Genomic DNA, 15,671 nt, shown 5'->3' with positions numbered 1-15,671 from the left:
GCCAGTGGTTGGGGGCTTCTTGGTTCCTCTCTGGGCTCTGTTCTAGAAATGCAGAATAGATGTTCTTAGAGTGGCTATACATTTTCCTGTGGGTAATGTGAATAGGAATTGGAAGAATCAGAACGGAAATTTAATTTACTAGAGAAAGAGGAATAGCTGGTGCCCACGATGGTTCGACATGACTTTTTAACTTTATCATGGTGTAAAAATGATACATATTCTGTAGAAATTATATTTTGAATTTTGATCTTGTCCTGGACTAACAATGGTATAGGATTCCCTTGTGATGCTGGGCTGTGGCAGAAGCTGCAGCCTCCCAGTCAGCCACGCCAGACTGAGGGTCAACAACCGATATGGTCACAACCATTCTGTACCCATATACCCATTCTGTGTTTCACTTTCAGTACAGTATTCAATCTGTTACATGAGATATCAATACTTTATTATAAACTAGACTATGTGGTAGATGATTTTGTCTAACTGCAGGCTAATGTAAGTGTTCTGAGCACATCTAAGGTAGGTGAGGGTTAAGGTGGGATGTTCGGTAGGTTAGGTGTGTTAAATGCATTTTTGACTTAGAATATTTTCAATTTCCAATGGACCAATTGGAATATAATCCCGCCGTAAATTGAGGAAATTCTGGACTGGACTGGAGGAATTGAAAAAAAGGAAATAAGAGTAAGCTGGGTACTACTATGCAAACTTTGGTTTTTGTCTTACAATTTGAAATGGTTGTATAAAATCAGCTCATACTTCCTAAGGTTTACAACATGTTTTTCTATAAGAATTACTAATAAAAATTTTAGTTTCAAAAGCAGTATGATAACAGTGTGAATTTAGAGGGCAGAGAAAAGATATAACCCACAATTTTTCCAGGTTTGTTTATGTGGTTGCAGTTAATGTTTATATAATTTTGTCTCACTTTCTTCACCTAGCGTTATATCCAAACCATAATTTTAGAACATGTTTTTCTAAAAGAGTTTTGAAACATATTTTTATCAACCACCATGTGTGTTTTTTTGTGTAAAGATTTCATTTATTTTTTTATTTGACAGAGGGAGAACACAAGCAGGGTGAGTGGTAGGCAGAGGGAGAGGGAGAAGCAGGGTCCCTGCTGAGCAAAGAGCCCGATGCGGGCCTCCAAACAGGACCCCGGGATTGTGACCTGAGCCGAAGGCAGATGCTTAACCGACTGAGCCACCCAGGTGGTCCCCACCATGTGTTTTTAAAATCTTTTTTTAAACATCCCCAGATTTTCATATTAACACTTATTTTTACAATTTCTTCTATAGGTTACGGCTCCTTCTGCAGTCTGCTGTGGATGCTAACATGAATACTCTCCGGGTCTGGGGAGGAGGAATTTATGAGCAGGATGAATTCTATAGACTCTGTGATGAACTAGGAATAATGGTGGGTAGTCGACAGCATTTTATTGATTGATATGTTACTATATCCTCACTTTGAGTACCTGTGTTCTGAGTGGGTGCTATGGCTCGTTCCTTCTTTTCTCAGAGCCAGCACTGATACTCTGTTTTTTTGCAAAGGAATAAATGGCATCTTGCAAACCCAGAACCATAGTTGATGGTAAATATCACAATTATTTAATTATTTTTAAGTGGTAGGCATTCTGTATTTGTAATTTTCTTTTTGATATAAGGGTATGCATAAACATATTTAAAAATTTTAAATTGAAGGAGATTTAACAAGACCTAGAGAGAAGAAAATAATAAAATTCAGTAAAGAAAAGCTATGCTTAATATTGCTACTAAGTACTCCAGGCATGTTTTGCATTGGTGAGGGTTAAGCACAGGAAATAAAATCTTTTAGTTCTGGTGTTATAGTTCTAAAATATAAAGCACTCCATAGAAGAATAGTAATTACAATATTGGCAGTCCTGATGGTCATGATAGTGTCACAGTGTTCTATAATACTTACTGAGGATCAGGCATTGTTCTCAGTGCTCATCCTATGAAGTAGTTACTGCTGTTCTCCATCCCCATTTTACCAGTAAGGAAATGGACAAGTGGAAGAGAGGTGAAATAACCTTCCCAAACCCACACAGTGTATGTGGTGGCACCAAGGTTCTGACTCAGTCGACTGATTTAGGGCCTGGGCCCTTAACCACTGTGTAATAACAGCCTCTCTAGAAATGAACTTACGTGGGGTACCTGGGGGGCTCCATTGGTTAAGCGTCTGCCTTTGGCTTAGGTCATGATCCCAGGGTCGTGATATCGAGCCCTGCATCATTCAGAGCCTGCTTGGGATTCTCTCTCTCTCTCCCTCTGTGCCACCCCCCGTCCCCCACTCACACACACAGTCTGTCTCTCAAGAAAGAGAGAGGTAAAGAAAGAAAGAAAAAAGAACTTAATGTGGCTTCATTAAAAAATGTCCATGTAGTAATCCTTTTGGCCATGAAAAGTTAGTTCTTTTATGAACAATCTGGCCCATCTCTCAACAGTAAATTCCCAGTGAAAATTAAAGTGTTGCAAGTGAGGAGGAGCTGGGGGAAGGTTCTTTTCAAATTTCATGTTCCCCTCAACACACTCACTGTTTCCTTCTTTGAATTCCTTTTCCTTCTCTTTCTTTTCTCCCTACTTAACATTTTCTTCTCTTGGGTTCCCCCCACAGTTTTATGCTGTTCTGGAAAGTCGTGAGGTCTGTATGAGAGCCTCTCCCACTGCCTTAATCATAGTAGTGTTCGAATGGTTACACTCATCAGGCTAATTTGTTTTTTCATTTGCCTGAAAGATAATTCCCCAGAGTTCAAAATGAAGAATTTCTTTCTGTGTAATAAAGTCCATGGAAGTTCTTTACTGCTCTTTATTGGTTTGATAGGTATGGCAGGATTTTATGTTCGCCTGTGCCCTTTATCCAACCAATCGGGACTTCCTAAATTCGGTGAGAGCAGAAGTTGCTTACCAGGTATGTCATTACCATTCCAAGAAGAAGGAAAATGCTTTTGTTTCATTTGCCTTTCGTTAAACCTCTCCTCATTTTTTATTTTTGTGTGTGTTTTTGTTCTCCTTACTAAATCCCATGAAAATCAGTCAGATAATTGACTTCCTAGTTGATTCCACCCAGTCTCGTGGCTTTAACACCACCTCTATGCTGGTGACTTTCAGATTTATCCCCAGTTCTGACATATCTGCTGGATTCCTGGTTCTTCTATCCAGCTGCCTACTTGGAGCCTCTTCTGGGAGGTTTCATAGTCATCTCCAGTGTAACATATCTGAACCAAACTTGCATTACCATCTCCCAACCTGCTTTCCCTGCTGTTTCCCCCAACTCGAGAAATGGCAAAGCCAGTCTTCGTGTTTCTCAGGTCAAAAATTTAAAGTGATTCTTGACTCCTTGATTTCTTTTGCATACCATATGTACACACTTCTATTTATAGATCTGTAAGTGCAAGGGAGTGATTATAACCTAGCTGTGTCCATCAAAAAGGACTAGGACAACCTAATAATATGGTGTATCCTTCTATTGAAATAACTCTTCCCATTAAGAGAAGGGGTTCTTAGACAAATGGCCGATTCCAGGTCTGGGGCAGGAAGTGTAATAGATGACCCTGGAATATTTGGACATAGAGATACCAACGACATTATCACAGATATGTTAAAAGAACTTTGATGAGATTCTCACGAACCAAAAATGGAACCATTTGAAATCCAATAAGGATAAGAATGTCAGTGGATTGAAATCCATCAAGCAAGTTAAATTCCATGATAAACCATCAAGCAAGTTAAAAATCTGTGATTTCATTGTTACAATGTCTGTGGATGTACATTTGCATGGAAAACCAAAAGAAATGGAAGGAAGTGGTTACTGTAATACTCAAGATAGTGGTTACTGTTGGGTGCAGGAAAGGACTATAATTAGAAAGGGGTGTATGAGGGCTTCTGGGGTTATCTTTCTTGATCTGGGTGGTGGTTACGAGGGTGATTGTGTTATAGTAATTTACTATGTCATAATTTTTTTTATATCTGTGTTTTATTTTTTATTTTTTTAAAGGTTTTATTTATTTATTTGACAGAGATCACAAGTAGGCAGAGAGACAGGCAGAGAAAGAGGGGGTGGGGGAAGCAGGCTCCCTGCTGAGCAGAGGGCCCGACTCGGGGCTCAATCCCAGGACCCTGGGATCATGACCTGAGCCGAAGGCAGAGGCTTTAACCCACTGAGCCACCCAGGCGCCCCTGTGTTTTATGTTTTTAAAAAAGGTTTAAAAAGTACAAATGAATCATCTCTTGCTGAGTCCTCCAGATAGACACCAGGCATTTCCTGTCTCTGCTGGTGTCCCTGGCCCCATCAAGCACCCTCTTCCTGACCACCTCTCTCATTTTCTTCTGTCACGTCCTACCTTGAGCATGAATTTCTCTGGGGGGGGGAATATCTTTCTATATTGGCAAGTCTAGATCACAAAATTTGCCCTATATGACCTATACCACACTTTGAATCACTTGCTCAATGTTTTGTTTCCTCTGCAAGTTTGTAATCTCCCCGCGGCCTCGGGGACTGTTCCTCTCTGTATCCGCACTACTGGGCCAGGTTTTTCATCAGGAGGATGGATGGATAGATGAGCTTAAAAAATATTAATTATAGTTATGTAGGTTGCAGACATTTCATTTTTTTAAACATTTTTTTCTCATACAAATAAATAAATTATGGTGTCTATGTGCCTTCAATTCTTTTATGTATTATTAAACAGGTGAGCTTTTTATGAAGACTTTGTTAAAATTTTAAAGGAAAGCTTATCAAAAATTCTAAGTCAGTTTGAAGGGTATGTGTAGCACAGAGTCACTGGAGCTTTCTGCCTCTTGAGTATTTGTGTTCTTTTTTTTTTTTTTTTAAAGATTTTATTTTTTTATTTGAGAGAGAATGTGAGAGAGAGCATGAGAGAGGAGAAGGTCAGAGGGAGAAGCAGACTCCCCATGGAGCTGGGAGCCCGATGCGGGACTCGATCCTGGAAGTCCGGGATCATGACCTGAGCTGAAGGCAGTTGCTCAACCAGCTGAGCCACCCAGACGCCTGAGTATTTGTGTTCTTGTGCCAGTCACACTTGGTAGTAGCCGTCACGTACCTGGGCATGCACAGAGGCAAATAAAGGAAATAGTATTCATAAGGCTGGGTTAGAAAAACACAAGGCTGTAATTTTTAAGAATGAGATAAATCCCTTTAATGCACGTATCCTTAATGGATCTCTGTGTCATGTAGGAGATACTTGGCATCTTGAATGGAGGCCACAGTGAGAACATCAGCTGGGATCCATCACTCTAATTGTGCATTTCATGGAAGAGAAGCTATAAATACCAATATGGTTATTTTGCTAAAATGGGTTCCAGAGGAATTTCTCTTGATCATTGACTCACTGTGTTCTCCAAGAGATTTAACTGCCCTCTTCTGCCGGAGTCCATCTCCCGGTGTATCCGAAGAACTGGATCCTTCCACCTTTGTGTAGGGCTGGTCACAGAGAGCCCAGGTCACGCAGGCTCAGTTCTTAGGGCTGCAAGATTTTCAGACAGATTCTCTAATTTCTTCTTCTATGTTCAGATATATTCAGTAACTGACTTAACCTTAGTTGATTTCTCAGGACATGACAGTGATAGTTGTTTCTGGAGATATCCTCTTTTTTTTTTTTTTAAGATTTTTATTTATTTATTTGACAGAGATCACTAGTAGGCAGAGAGGCAGGCAGAGAGAGAGAGAAGAGGAAGCAGGCTCCCTGCCAAGCGGAGAGCCCTATGCGGGACTCGATCCCAGGACCCTGAGACTGTGACCTGAGCCGAAGGGAGAGGCTTTAACTTGATGAGCCACCCAGGTGCCCTGGAGATATCCTCTTGATGTCCTCATCCTTTTTCCTTTAGAATATTTCACATATTTGTCTTTAACTTACAGAGTTTCTCTGGGAACTCTCTTGGTTTGTAAAACCCTCTCTAGCTGTCCTTGTGGTTTTCTGATCTCAGTGGAGACCATGACAACCCCTCAATCCCTCTTTCTGCAGAACTGGTTGTTCTCCCTCATTTGTTTCTTCACACAAAACTCCATCTTGCTGTTGAAAAACTCCTCTGTAATGTAATGTCTCCTGCCTCTTGTATTTCTTAGAGCCTTTTTTTGTGGCAAGTCAGATAACAATGAGGTTGATTTATTTTTCTTTTTTTAATAAAAGGGATTATATTCTGGTTTTATACAGTAGAGAAGAGGAACCCTATCTTACTGGTGTTTATAAAATCTAGGTAAAAAGAATCAGATTTCTTAACATGTATTCCTGCAGGTAATGTTACAAGCCATTTTCTAATGAGTTTTCTGTACATAAGAATTTATGTGCAAAAATGCAGTGGCTATCATTTTATGAATCATTACAGCTCTGAGGCTTTTTTTCCTTGTTGATCATTGGAAAATTGTTTTATGTTTTCTGAAATTTTAGATCAGGAGACTGAAATATCATCCCTCCATCATCATTTGGGGTGGAAATAATGAAAATGAAGCAGCGCTGATGACGAATTGGTATAATATCCCTGCCAGAGAACTGCATACCTACATCAAGGACTATGTGGTACTGTACGTGAAGAATATTCGAAAGATTGTCTTGGCTGTAAGTAATGATTTCTCATGCAATAGAATTTAAGAACGTGTTTTGAAAATGGATCAGTTGGAATATTGGTGTAGTATGTTTTTGTACCCCCCCTAAAAGATTTTTACTTATTTATTTGAGAGACAAGTGAGAGAGAGCATGAGAGGGGAGAAGGTCAGAGGGAGAAGCAGACTCCCCGTGGAGCAGGGAGCCCGATGCGGGACTCGATCCTGGGACTCCAGGATCATGACCTGAGCTGAAGGTAGTTGCTTAACCAACTGAGCCACCCAGGTGCCCTGTACCCTTTTTTAGAGCAACCTTCAATAATACCATTTTCATACAGAACAGTCCATTGTAATGCTGCAGCACGTGAATGGATTTATGGGTTATGGGCTTCTTTGAGGATGAACTTAATCTGTGGCACTCACCACACATACACTAATATGGTGTTTACATCTGCAGATTGTCATGTACTCTTTTCTGGAGCCCATCTATGGAACCCCAAATGTCGAGAATTTCTACTTTGGATGACTTATCCATATGCTACTTTTTCCTTCCTTCCCTCTTTCTTTCTTTCTTCCTTCCTTCCTTCCTTTCTTTCTCCCTTCCTTTCTTGTTCTCAATAAATATAATGAATTCTGTGAATTACTTTCCTGATGAGAGACTAGTTCTAGTATAAACTCTGTTTAGCTATAATGCTTTATTCTTTTATTCTGTGCTAGATTTGATTTGCTAATATTTTGGTTAGAATTTAAAAATTTATGTTCATAAGCAAACTCAGTCTGTGGTAGGAATTGTAAACTCAAATGCCTAGAGGAGCCAAATCTGTTTTAAAAAATTAAGTAGAGTTGATGAGGTTCATAAAGAGAGAAGAGGGGACTATGGTAATAGCAAATGAATGCTGGGTCTCATTTATATTGAGTATTTTAAAAAACTCTATCTAAACAAAATTTTTTGTGAAACAAAGAGGTAACCCATGGAATGAGAGAAGATATTCGCAAATGACACTACAGACAAAGGGCTGATATCCAAGATCTATAAAGAACTCGTCAAACTCAACACACACAAAACAGATAATCACATCAAAAAATGGGCAGAAGACATGAACAGACATTTCTCCAAAAAAGACATACAAATGGCTAACAGACACATGGAAAAGTGTTCATCATTGTTAGCCATCAGGGAGATTCAAATCAAAACCACATCGAGATACCACCTTACACCAGTTAGAATGGCCAAAATTAACAAGACAGTGAACAACAAGTGTTGGAGAGAATGTAGAGAAAGGAGAACCCTCTTAAATGGTTGGTGGGAAAGCAAGTTAGTATAGCCACTTTGGAAAACAGTGTGGAGATTCCTTAAGAAATTAAAAATAGAGCTGCCCTATGACCCTGCAATTGCACTACTGGGTATTTATCCCAAAGATACAGATGTAGTGAAAAGAAGGGCCAACTGTACCCCAGTGTTCATAGTGGCAATGGCCACAGTCACCAAACTCTGGAAAGAACCAAGATGCCCTTCAACAGATGAATGGATAAAGAAGATATGGTCCAGGGGCGCCTGGGTGGCTCAGTGGGTTAAGCCGCTGCCTTCAGTTCAGGTCATGATCTCAGGGTCCTGGGATCGAGTCCCGCATCGGGCTCTCTGCTCTGCGGGGAGCCTGCTTCCTCCTCTCTCTCTGCCTGCCTCTCTGCCTACTTGTGATCTCTGTCTGTCAAATAAATAAATAAAATCTTAAAAAAAAAAAAGAAGATGTGGTCCATATATACAATGGAGTATTATGCCTCCATCAGAAAGGATGAATACCAAACTTTTGTATCAATATGGATGGGACTGGAAGAGATTATGCTGAGTGAAATAAGTCAAGCAGAGAGAGTCAATTATCATATGGTTTCACTTACTTGTGGAACATAAGGAATAACACGGAGGACACTGGGAAAGTGGAGAGGAGAAGTGAGTTGGGGGAAATCGGAGCGGGAGACAAACCGTGAGAGACAAAACCCTCAGTTTGAGAAAAAAACTGAGGGTTTTGGAGGGGGAAGAAGGGGGTGGGATGAGCCTGTTGGTGGGTATTAAGGAGGCCACGTATTGCATGGAGCAGTGGGTGTGGTGCATAAACAATGAATTTTGGAACACTGGAAAAAAAAATTAAAAAAAAAAACATTTTTGTGAGACAGATTTAGCCTAGAGAACCCAGGTTGGTATATGTGTATGTGCATATGCTGCCTGCACAGAATGAGTTAGGAGCCATTTGTTGTTGTTTTTATAGTCCAGGGACAATTTAAATAAAATACAGATTACCGGTTTTACTGAGACAAATTCACCCATAAAACATTCTGGGCCCATTGCCTTTGTGGGAGCAAAAGTGATCTTCTGCCTCATATATTTCATTTCTTCTGAAGTTATTATCCAATTTGGGTTTACAATTTCTGGAACTATGGATATTTATGTTTCCTAGGAACATAGCATTTCACCTAGAACTTAGAAGATTTCTGTGTAAATAAACATGCTTTGTAGATTAGGCTGTAAGTAGACAAGTTGTACAGGCTGAGAGACTCCAGGATTGTCAGTGCAAATAATGTTTGAATGTGGAAGTTGCTCTTATTCTTGTGAGTCTGTGTGTGTGTGCACGCGTGCGTCCATTGTGGATGTCTGGAATTATCAGACATCTGGTAATTTCTGGAATTACCAGACAATTTCCATAGGCAGGGAGAAAAAGGCACAGAGAAGGCTCAGCTGTTCTATGGATATTTCTTTTCTATTTTTCTTTCTTCCTATTTTCCTTCCTCCCTCTCTCCCCGCTTCCCTTTCCTTCCTTCCTTCCCTTCCTCTCTTCCTTTCCCTTCCTTCCTCCCTCCCCTCCTTCCTCCCTTCCTTTCTTCCTTCCACCGTTCGTCCCTCTCTCCCTCCTCTCCCCTCCCCTGCCCTCTCCTCTCCTTCCTTCCATCCTTCCCAAGAGACATAGAGACTTTTACTTTTTCTTTTCATTTTTTTGACTACCTTCACGTTTCACTCACCTCCCACCTCACACCTCTGGCAACCATCAGTCTGTTCTCTTTCCATGAGCTTGTTTTTGTTGTTTTTAGATTCCACATATAGGTGAGATCATACAATATTTGCTGTTCTCTGACTTATTTCACTTAGTATAATGCCCTCAAAGTCCATCTGTGTTGTCACAAATGGCAAGATTTCATCCCCCCCCCCCACCTTTTTTTAAGAGAGAAAGAGTGATCACGAGTGGGGAGGGGCAGAGGGAGAGGGAGAGAGAGAATTCCAAGCAGGCTCCATGCCCCGCATAGAGCCACGTGCAGGGCTGGATACCTTGAGCCTGAGATCATGACCTGACCTGAAATCAAAAGTTGGATACTCAACTGACTGAGCCACCCAGGTGCTCCAAGATTTCATTCTTTATTATGGCTGAGTCATATTCCATTGTGTGTGTGTGTGTGTGTGTGTGTGTGTGTGTGTGTGTGTGTGTGTTACATTTTCTTTATCCATTCATCAATGAACATTTCGATTGTTATAGTATCTTGGTTATTATAAATAATGCCACAGTGAATATGGGGGTGCATATATCTCTTTGAGTGTTTTTTTACTTTTTTTCAGGTAAATATCCATGACTAGAATTGCTTGATCACATGGTAGTTCTACATTTAATTTTTTAGGTATCCTCCATATTGTTTTCCTTAGTGACTATACCAATTTACATTCCCATCAACAAAGCACAGGGTTCCCTTTTCTCCACATCCTTGCTAACATTTGTTATCTCTTTTTTTTTTTTTTAAGATTTTATTTATTTATTTGACAGAGAGAGATCACAAGTAGGCAGAGGCAGGCAGAGAGAGAGGAAGGGAAGCAGGCTTCCTGCTGAGCAGCGAGCCCGATGCGGGACTCGATCCCAGGACTCTGGGATCATGACCTGAGCCGAAGGCAGCGGCTTAACCCACTGAGCCACCCAGGCGCCCCAACATTTGTTATCTCTTATCTTTTTGATAATAGCCATCCTAACAGGTGTCAGATGATACATCATTGTGGTCTTGGTTTGCATTTCCCTGATAATTAGTTAAGTACCTTTTCATGTACTAAGTGGCTATCTGTATGTCTTCTTTGGAAAAAATGTCTGTTTAGATTCCTGGCTAATTTCTTTTTTTTTTTTTTTTTAAAGATTGTATTTATTTATTTGACAGACAAAGATCACAAGTAGGCAGAGAGGCAGGCGGGGTGGGGGGGAGCAGGCTCCCTCCGGAGCAGAGAGCCCGACGTGGGGCTCGATCCCAGGACCCTAGGATCATGACCCAAGCCAAAGGCAGAGGCTTTAACCCACTGAGCCACCCAGGCGCCCCGATTCCTGGCTCATTTCTTAATTGTTTGTTTTTTACTGTTGAGTTGGACAAATAAATTCTTTATATATTTTGGGTATTAACGCCTTAGCAGGCATATGATTGCAAGTATTTCCTCCCATTCAGTATGTTGCCTTTTTATTTTGTTGATGGTTTCCTTTGCTGTACAGAACCTTTTTAGTTTGAATGTAGTCCCACTTGTTCTTTTTTGCTGCCTTTGCTTTTTGTGTCAAATCCAAAAAAATCAAGCCAAGACCAGTGTCAAGGAGCTTACCACCTATGTTTTCTTGTAGGAGTTTTATGATTTTGGATCTTACATTCAAGTCTTTAATCCATTTTGTATTAACTTTTGTGCATGGTTGAAGATGGCTATTCAATTTCATTCTCTTGCATGTGACTATCCAGTTTTTCCAACACCATTTGCTGAAGAGACTGTCCTTTCCCCATTGTCTATTCTTGTCTCCTTTGTCATAAATTAATTGGCCATACATATATGAATTTATTTCTTGATTCTCTATTCTCCTGATCTATGTGGCTGTTTTTATGCCAGTACCGTAATGTTTTAATTACTTTTGTTTTGTTACATGTTTTGAAGTCAGAAAGCATGATGCCTCCAGATTTGTTGTTCTTTCTCAAGATTGCTTTGGCTATACAGAGACTTTTGTGGTTCCATAAAAGTTTTTGGATTGTTCATTCTATTTTATGAAAAATGCATTGTGGTTTTTTTTTTATTAATTTTTTTTAAATTTTTTAATTTTTAATTTTTTAATTTTTTCAGCATAACAGTATTCATTATTTTTGCACCACACCCAGTGCTCCATGCAATCCGTGCCCTCTACAATACCCACCACCTGGTGCCCCCAACCTCCCACCCCCCACCCCTTCAAAATTCTCAGATCGTTTTTCAGAGTCCATAGTCTCTCATGGTTCACCTCCCCTTCCAATTTCCCTCAACTCCCTTCTCCTCTCCATCTCCCCTTGTCCTCCATGCTATTTGTTATGCAACACAAATAAGTGAAACCATATGATAATTGACTCTCTCTGCTTGACTTGCATTGTGGTTTTGATAGACATTGCATTGAATCTGTAGATTGCTTTGGATAGTATGGACATTTTAGCAGTATTAATTCTTCCAGTCTATGAGTACAGAATATCTTTTCATTTATTTATGTCTTCTTCAGTGTCTTTTAGCAAAGTCTTATAATTTTCAGTGTCTTTTCTTTTTTTAAGATTTTATTTATTTATTTGACAGAGAGAGAGACAGCAAGAGAGGAAACACAAGCGGGGGAAGTGGGAGAGGGAGAAGAAGGCTTCCCATTGAGCAGGGAGCCCAACGTGAGTCTCAATCCCAAGACCCTGGGATCATGACCCGAGCCAAAGGCAGACACTTAACCAACTGAGCCACCCAGGCACCCCAATTTTCAGTGTCTTATAATTTTCAATAATAATTTCAGTCTTTCACTTCCTTAGTAAAATTTATTCTTAGATATTTTATTCTATTTGATGCAGTTGTAAATAAGATTATTTTCTTAATTTCTCTTGCTAGTAATTATTAGTACATAGAAATGCAACACATTTCCGTATATTGATTTTGTAGCCTACAATTTACTGTATTTATGCTAAAAGGTTTTTGTGACGTCTTAGAGTTTTCTCCATATAATATCATGTCATCTGCAAAGAGTGACAGCTTTACTTCTTCCTTTCCAGTTTGTATACCTTTTATTTCTTTCTGTTGTCTCATTGTTCAAGCTAGGACTTCCAGTGCTCTCTTGGGTGGAAGTTGAAATCCTGGTCTTGTTCCTGATCTTAGAAGTTTTGAGTTTTTCACCATTGAGTGTGATGTTAACTGTGGCCTTGTCCTATATGGCCTTTACTATGTTGAGGTATGTTTCCTCTGTAACCACTTTGTTGAGACTTTTTATAATAAATGGATGCTGAATTTTGTCAGACACTTGTACTGTACTTGTTCACATGAGCATATGATTTTTATACTTCATTTTATTAACGTGGTATATCATGTTGATTGACTTGCCGGGGTTGAACCGTCTTACATCCCTGGAATAAATTCCACTTGATCATTATATATATATATATATATATATATATATTTATTTATTTTATTATTATTATTTTTTTTTTACTTATATGAACTTGGTCTGCATCTGTATTCATTGAGGATATTGGCCTGTAATTTTCTTCTGGTGACCCTATTTGGTTTTGGTATCAGGGTAATGGTTGTCTTGTAAAATGAATTTGGAAGTTTTCCCTCCTCTTCTTTTTTTCACAAGAGTTTGAGAAGGACTGGTATTAATTCTTCTTTGAATATTTGGTAGAATTCACTGGTGAAGTTGTCTGGTCCTGGATTTTTGTTTGTTGGGAGATTTTTGACTATTGATTCAGTCTCCTTACTAGTTAATTGGTCTGTTCACCTTTTCTATTTATTCATGATTCAGTCTTGGAAAGTTGTATGTTTTTAAGAATTTATCCATTTCTTCTAGGTTGCTCAATTTTTTTGTGTGTATAGTTGTTCATAGTAGTCTCTTACAATTCTTTGTATTTCTGAGATAATCATTTATAACATCTTTTTCATTTCTGATTTTGAGTCCTCTCTTTCTTTTCCTAATAAGCAAGTCTGGCTAAATTAGGTTTGTTGGTTTTGTTTATTTATTTATTTATTTTTTAAAGGAACCAGTTCTTCGTTTCAATGATCTTTTCTATTGTCTTTTAAGTCTCTATTCCATTTATTTCTGCTCTGGTCTTTGTTATTTCCTTCCTTCTGCTAACTTGGGGCCATATTTGTTCTTCTTTTTCTAGTTTAATAAGATGTTAAGTTAGGTTCTTTATTTGACATTTTTTGTCTTTCTTGAAATGGTCATTTATCTCTGATCTTTCCTCTTAAACTGCTTTTGCTGCATCTCATAAGTTTTGGTATGTTGTATTTTCCATTTTCATTTGTCAAGGTATTTTTCAATTTCTCTTTTGATTTCTTTGTTGATCCATTGTTTGTTCAGTAGCATATTCCTTAATCTTCATGTATTTGTGAATTTTCCAGCCTTCTTCTCCTAATTGATTTCTAGTTCCATGCCCGTGGGGTCCAAAAATACGCTTGAGTGATTTCAGTCTTCTTAAATTTGTTAGACTTGATTTATGCCCTAACTGGTGATCTCTCTCAGAGAGTGTTCCATGTGTACCTGAGAAGAATGTGTATTCTGTTGCTCTTGGATGGTATGTACTGTGTCTGTCTGTAAAGTCTATTTGGTCTAATGTGTCATTTAAAATTCTGTAATTATAAATGCTAAAGCAGAACTTGATATATATGAATATGTTGATTGATATATATGAATATGTTGATATGTGAAATAAGGAGAAAGGGAAAGGAAAGAGCTTGTTCCCAACTCCACTAGAGCCCTTCCTTTATGGTGGTTCTTTTTCATCACTACTTTTTAATAGGCATATTATACTAGTATTTGCTACATACACATTATATGATAATATAAGTTAACTTTTTTTGATAGGGAGAGGAAGCAGCATTTGTTTTTGTACTAATGCCTTCGAAGGATATAACTTTTAAAAACTTTAATGTTCAACATGTGATTTAATAATCTGATTGTCCTTATATTTTTTATCTCTAATTAGATATTTTAAATATTTGGGTATATCCTGAAGCAGTTTGAAAAGGGAAAAGAATAGTATGTGATTTTGGCACCCAAATATGTATAGTTTATGGCATTATTCATTTATGTGAAGACATTTCAGTGAGAATTCATGAAAAACTTAGGTTCAGATTTTTAGTTTACCTGATATGCTTAGTCATGTATCATGACGAATTTTTCTATACACAACCTATGATGGTATAAGCTTTAATTAATATTTATAAAACATTTATAATCTTTTTACTCATAGTGTTGGTATTACATTTTTCATATCTGATGGATTTAAGAAATGGATTTTAATATTTGAGCATTTTCATTTCACAGTTCAGTGGTTAAGAGCTCATGATTCCAGGAGGATGAGAAGGAGGCACATAGCCCCACAGTGATGCAGAGAGGTTAGAAAGTCACTTCCTAGAAACAGCTCTATATTATGGAAATGAGAACATGAATTTCAGTGAAATTTAACCATGTCTTCCACACATGAGTTCTCTACCATTTACTGTAGTCTATGAAGTAGGTACTGTTATTTTCCCCATTTTACAGAAGAGACTGTTGAGGCTTAGATCTGTCCAAAAATAATGAGGTTCTGATTTGAGATTTAAACTCAAGTCATTCTGACTCAATATCCTCTATTATTTCCTTTTTTTCTCCTGCTATGCCTTTTATTCCCATGACCTATTCATTCCATAATGGGGACCCTGTATCTCCCACTCCCCTTTACCCATTTTGCCTAGCTGCTGACCCATCCACCTCTGACAACCGTCAGTTTATTCTATGTAATTATAAGTCTGATTCTGCTTTTTGTTTGTCTATTCTTTTATTTTTGTTTTTGTTTTAGATTCCACTTGTGAGTAAAATCATATAATATTTGTGTTTCTCAGTCTGAACTTATTTCACTTACCATAATATCCTCTAGGTGCATCCATCCATAGTATCCTCAAGGTCCATCTCAAATGACACAGTCTCATCTTTTTATGGCTGTGCCATATTCCATTATATAATGGAATATATGTAATAGAATTATATATATATATATATATAATGGAATATATATAATGGGATATATATAATGGAATATATATGTATGTGTGTGTGTGTGTGTGTGTGTGTGTG

At 38.4% G+C, this 15,671-nt stretch overlaps 1 protein-coding gene across 4 annotated transcripts in view; it reads left to right on the top strand.

Annotated features, from left to right (window-relative positions):
• MANBA (mannosidase beta) overlaps positions 1-15,671 on the top strand; it is a 122,075-nt gene that overhangs the window by 72,127 nt on the left and 34,277 nt on the right. For all 4 annotated transcript variants that reach the window (XM_047718098.1, XM_047718099.1, XM_047718097.1 and 1 more), the window contains 3 exons: positions 1,293-1,410; positions 2,836-2,922; positions 6,419-6,586. In XM_047718098.1, the coding sequence (XP_047574054.1) occupies positions 1,293-1,410; positions 2,836-2,922; positions 6,419-6,586 (373 nt within the window). The remainder of the gene's footprint in view (positions 1-1,292; positions 1,411-2,835; positions 2,923-6,418; positions 6,587-15,671) is intronic.

The sequence above is a fragment of the Lutra lutra genome, chromosome 2 (genome assembly GCF_902655055.1).
Source record: "Lutra lutra chromosome 2, mLutLut1.2, whole genome shotgun sequence".
Classification (NCBI taxonomy): Eukaryota; Metazoa; Chordata; class Mammalia; order Carnivora; family Mustelidae; genus Lutra; species Lutra lutra.
The sequence above is the reverse complement of the archived record's forward strand: the minus strand, read 5'-3'. Positions and strand labels throughout refer to the sequence as shown.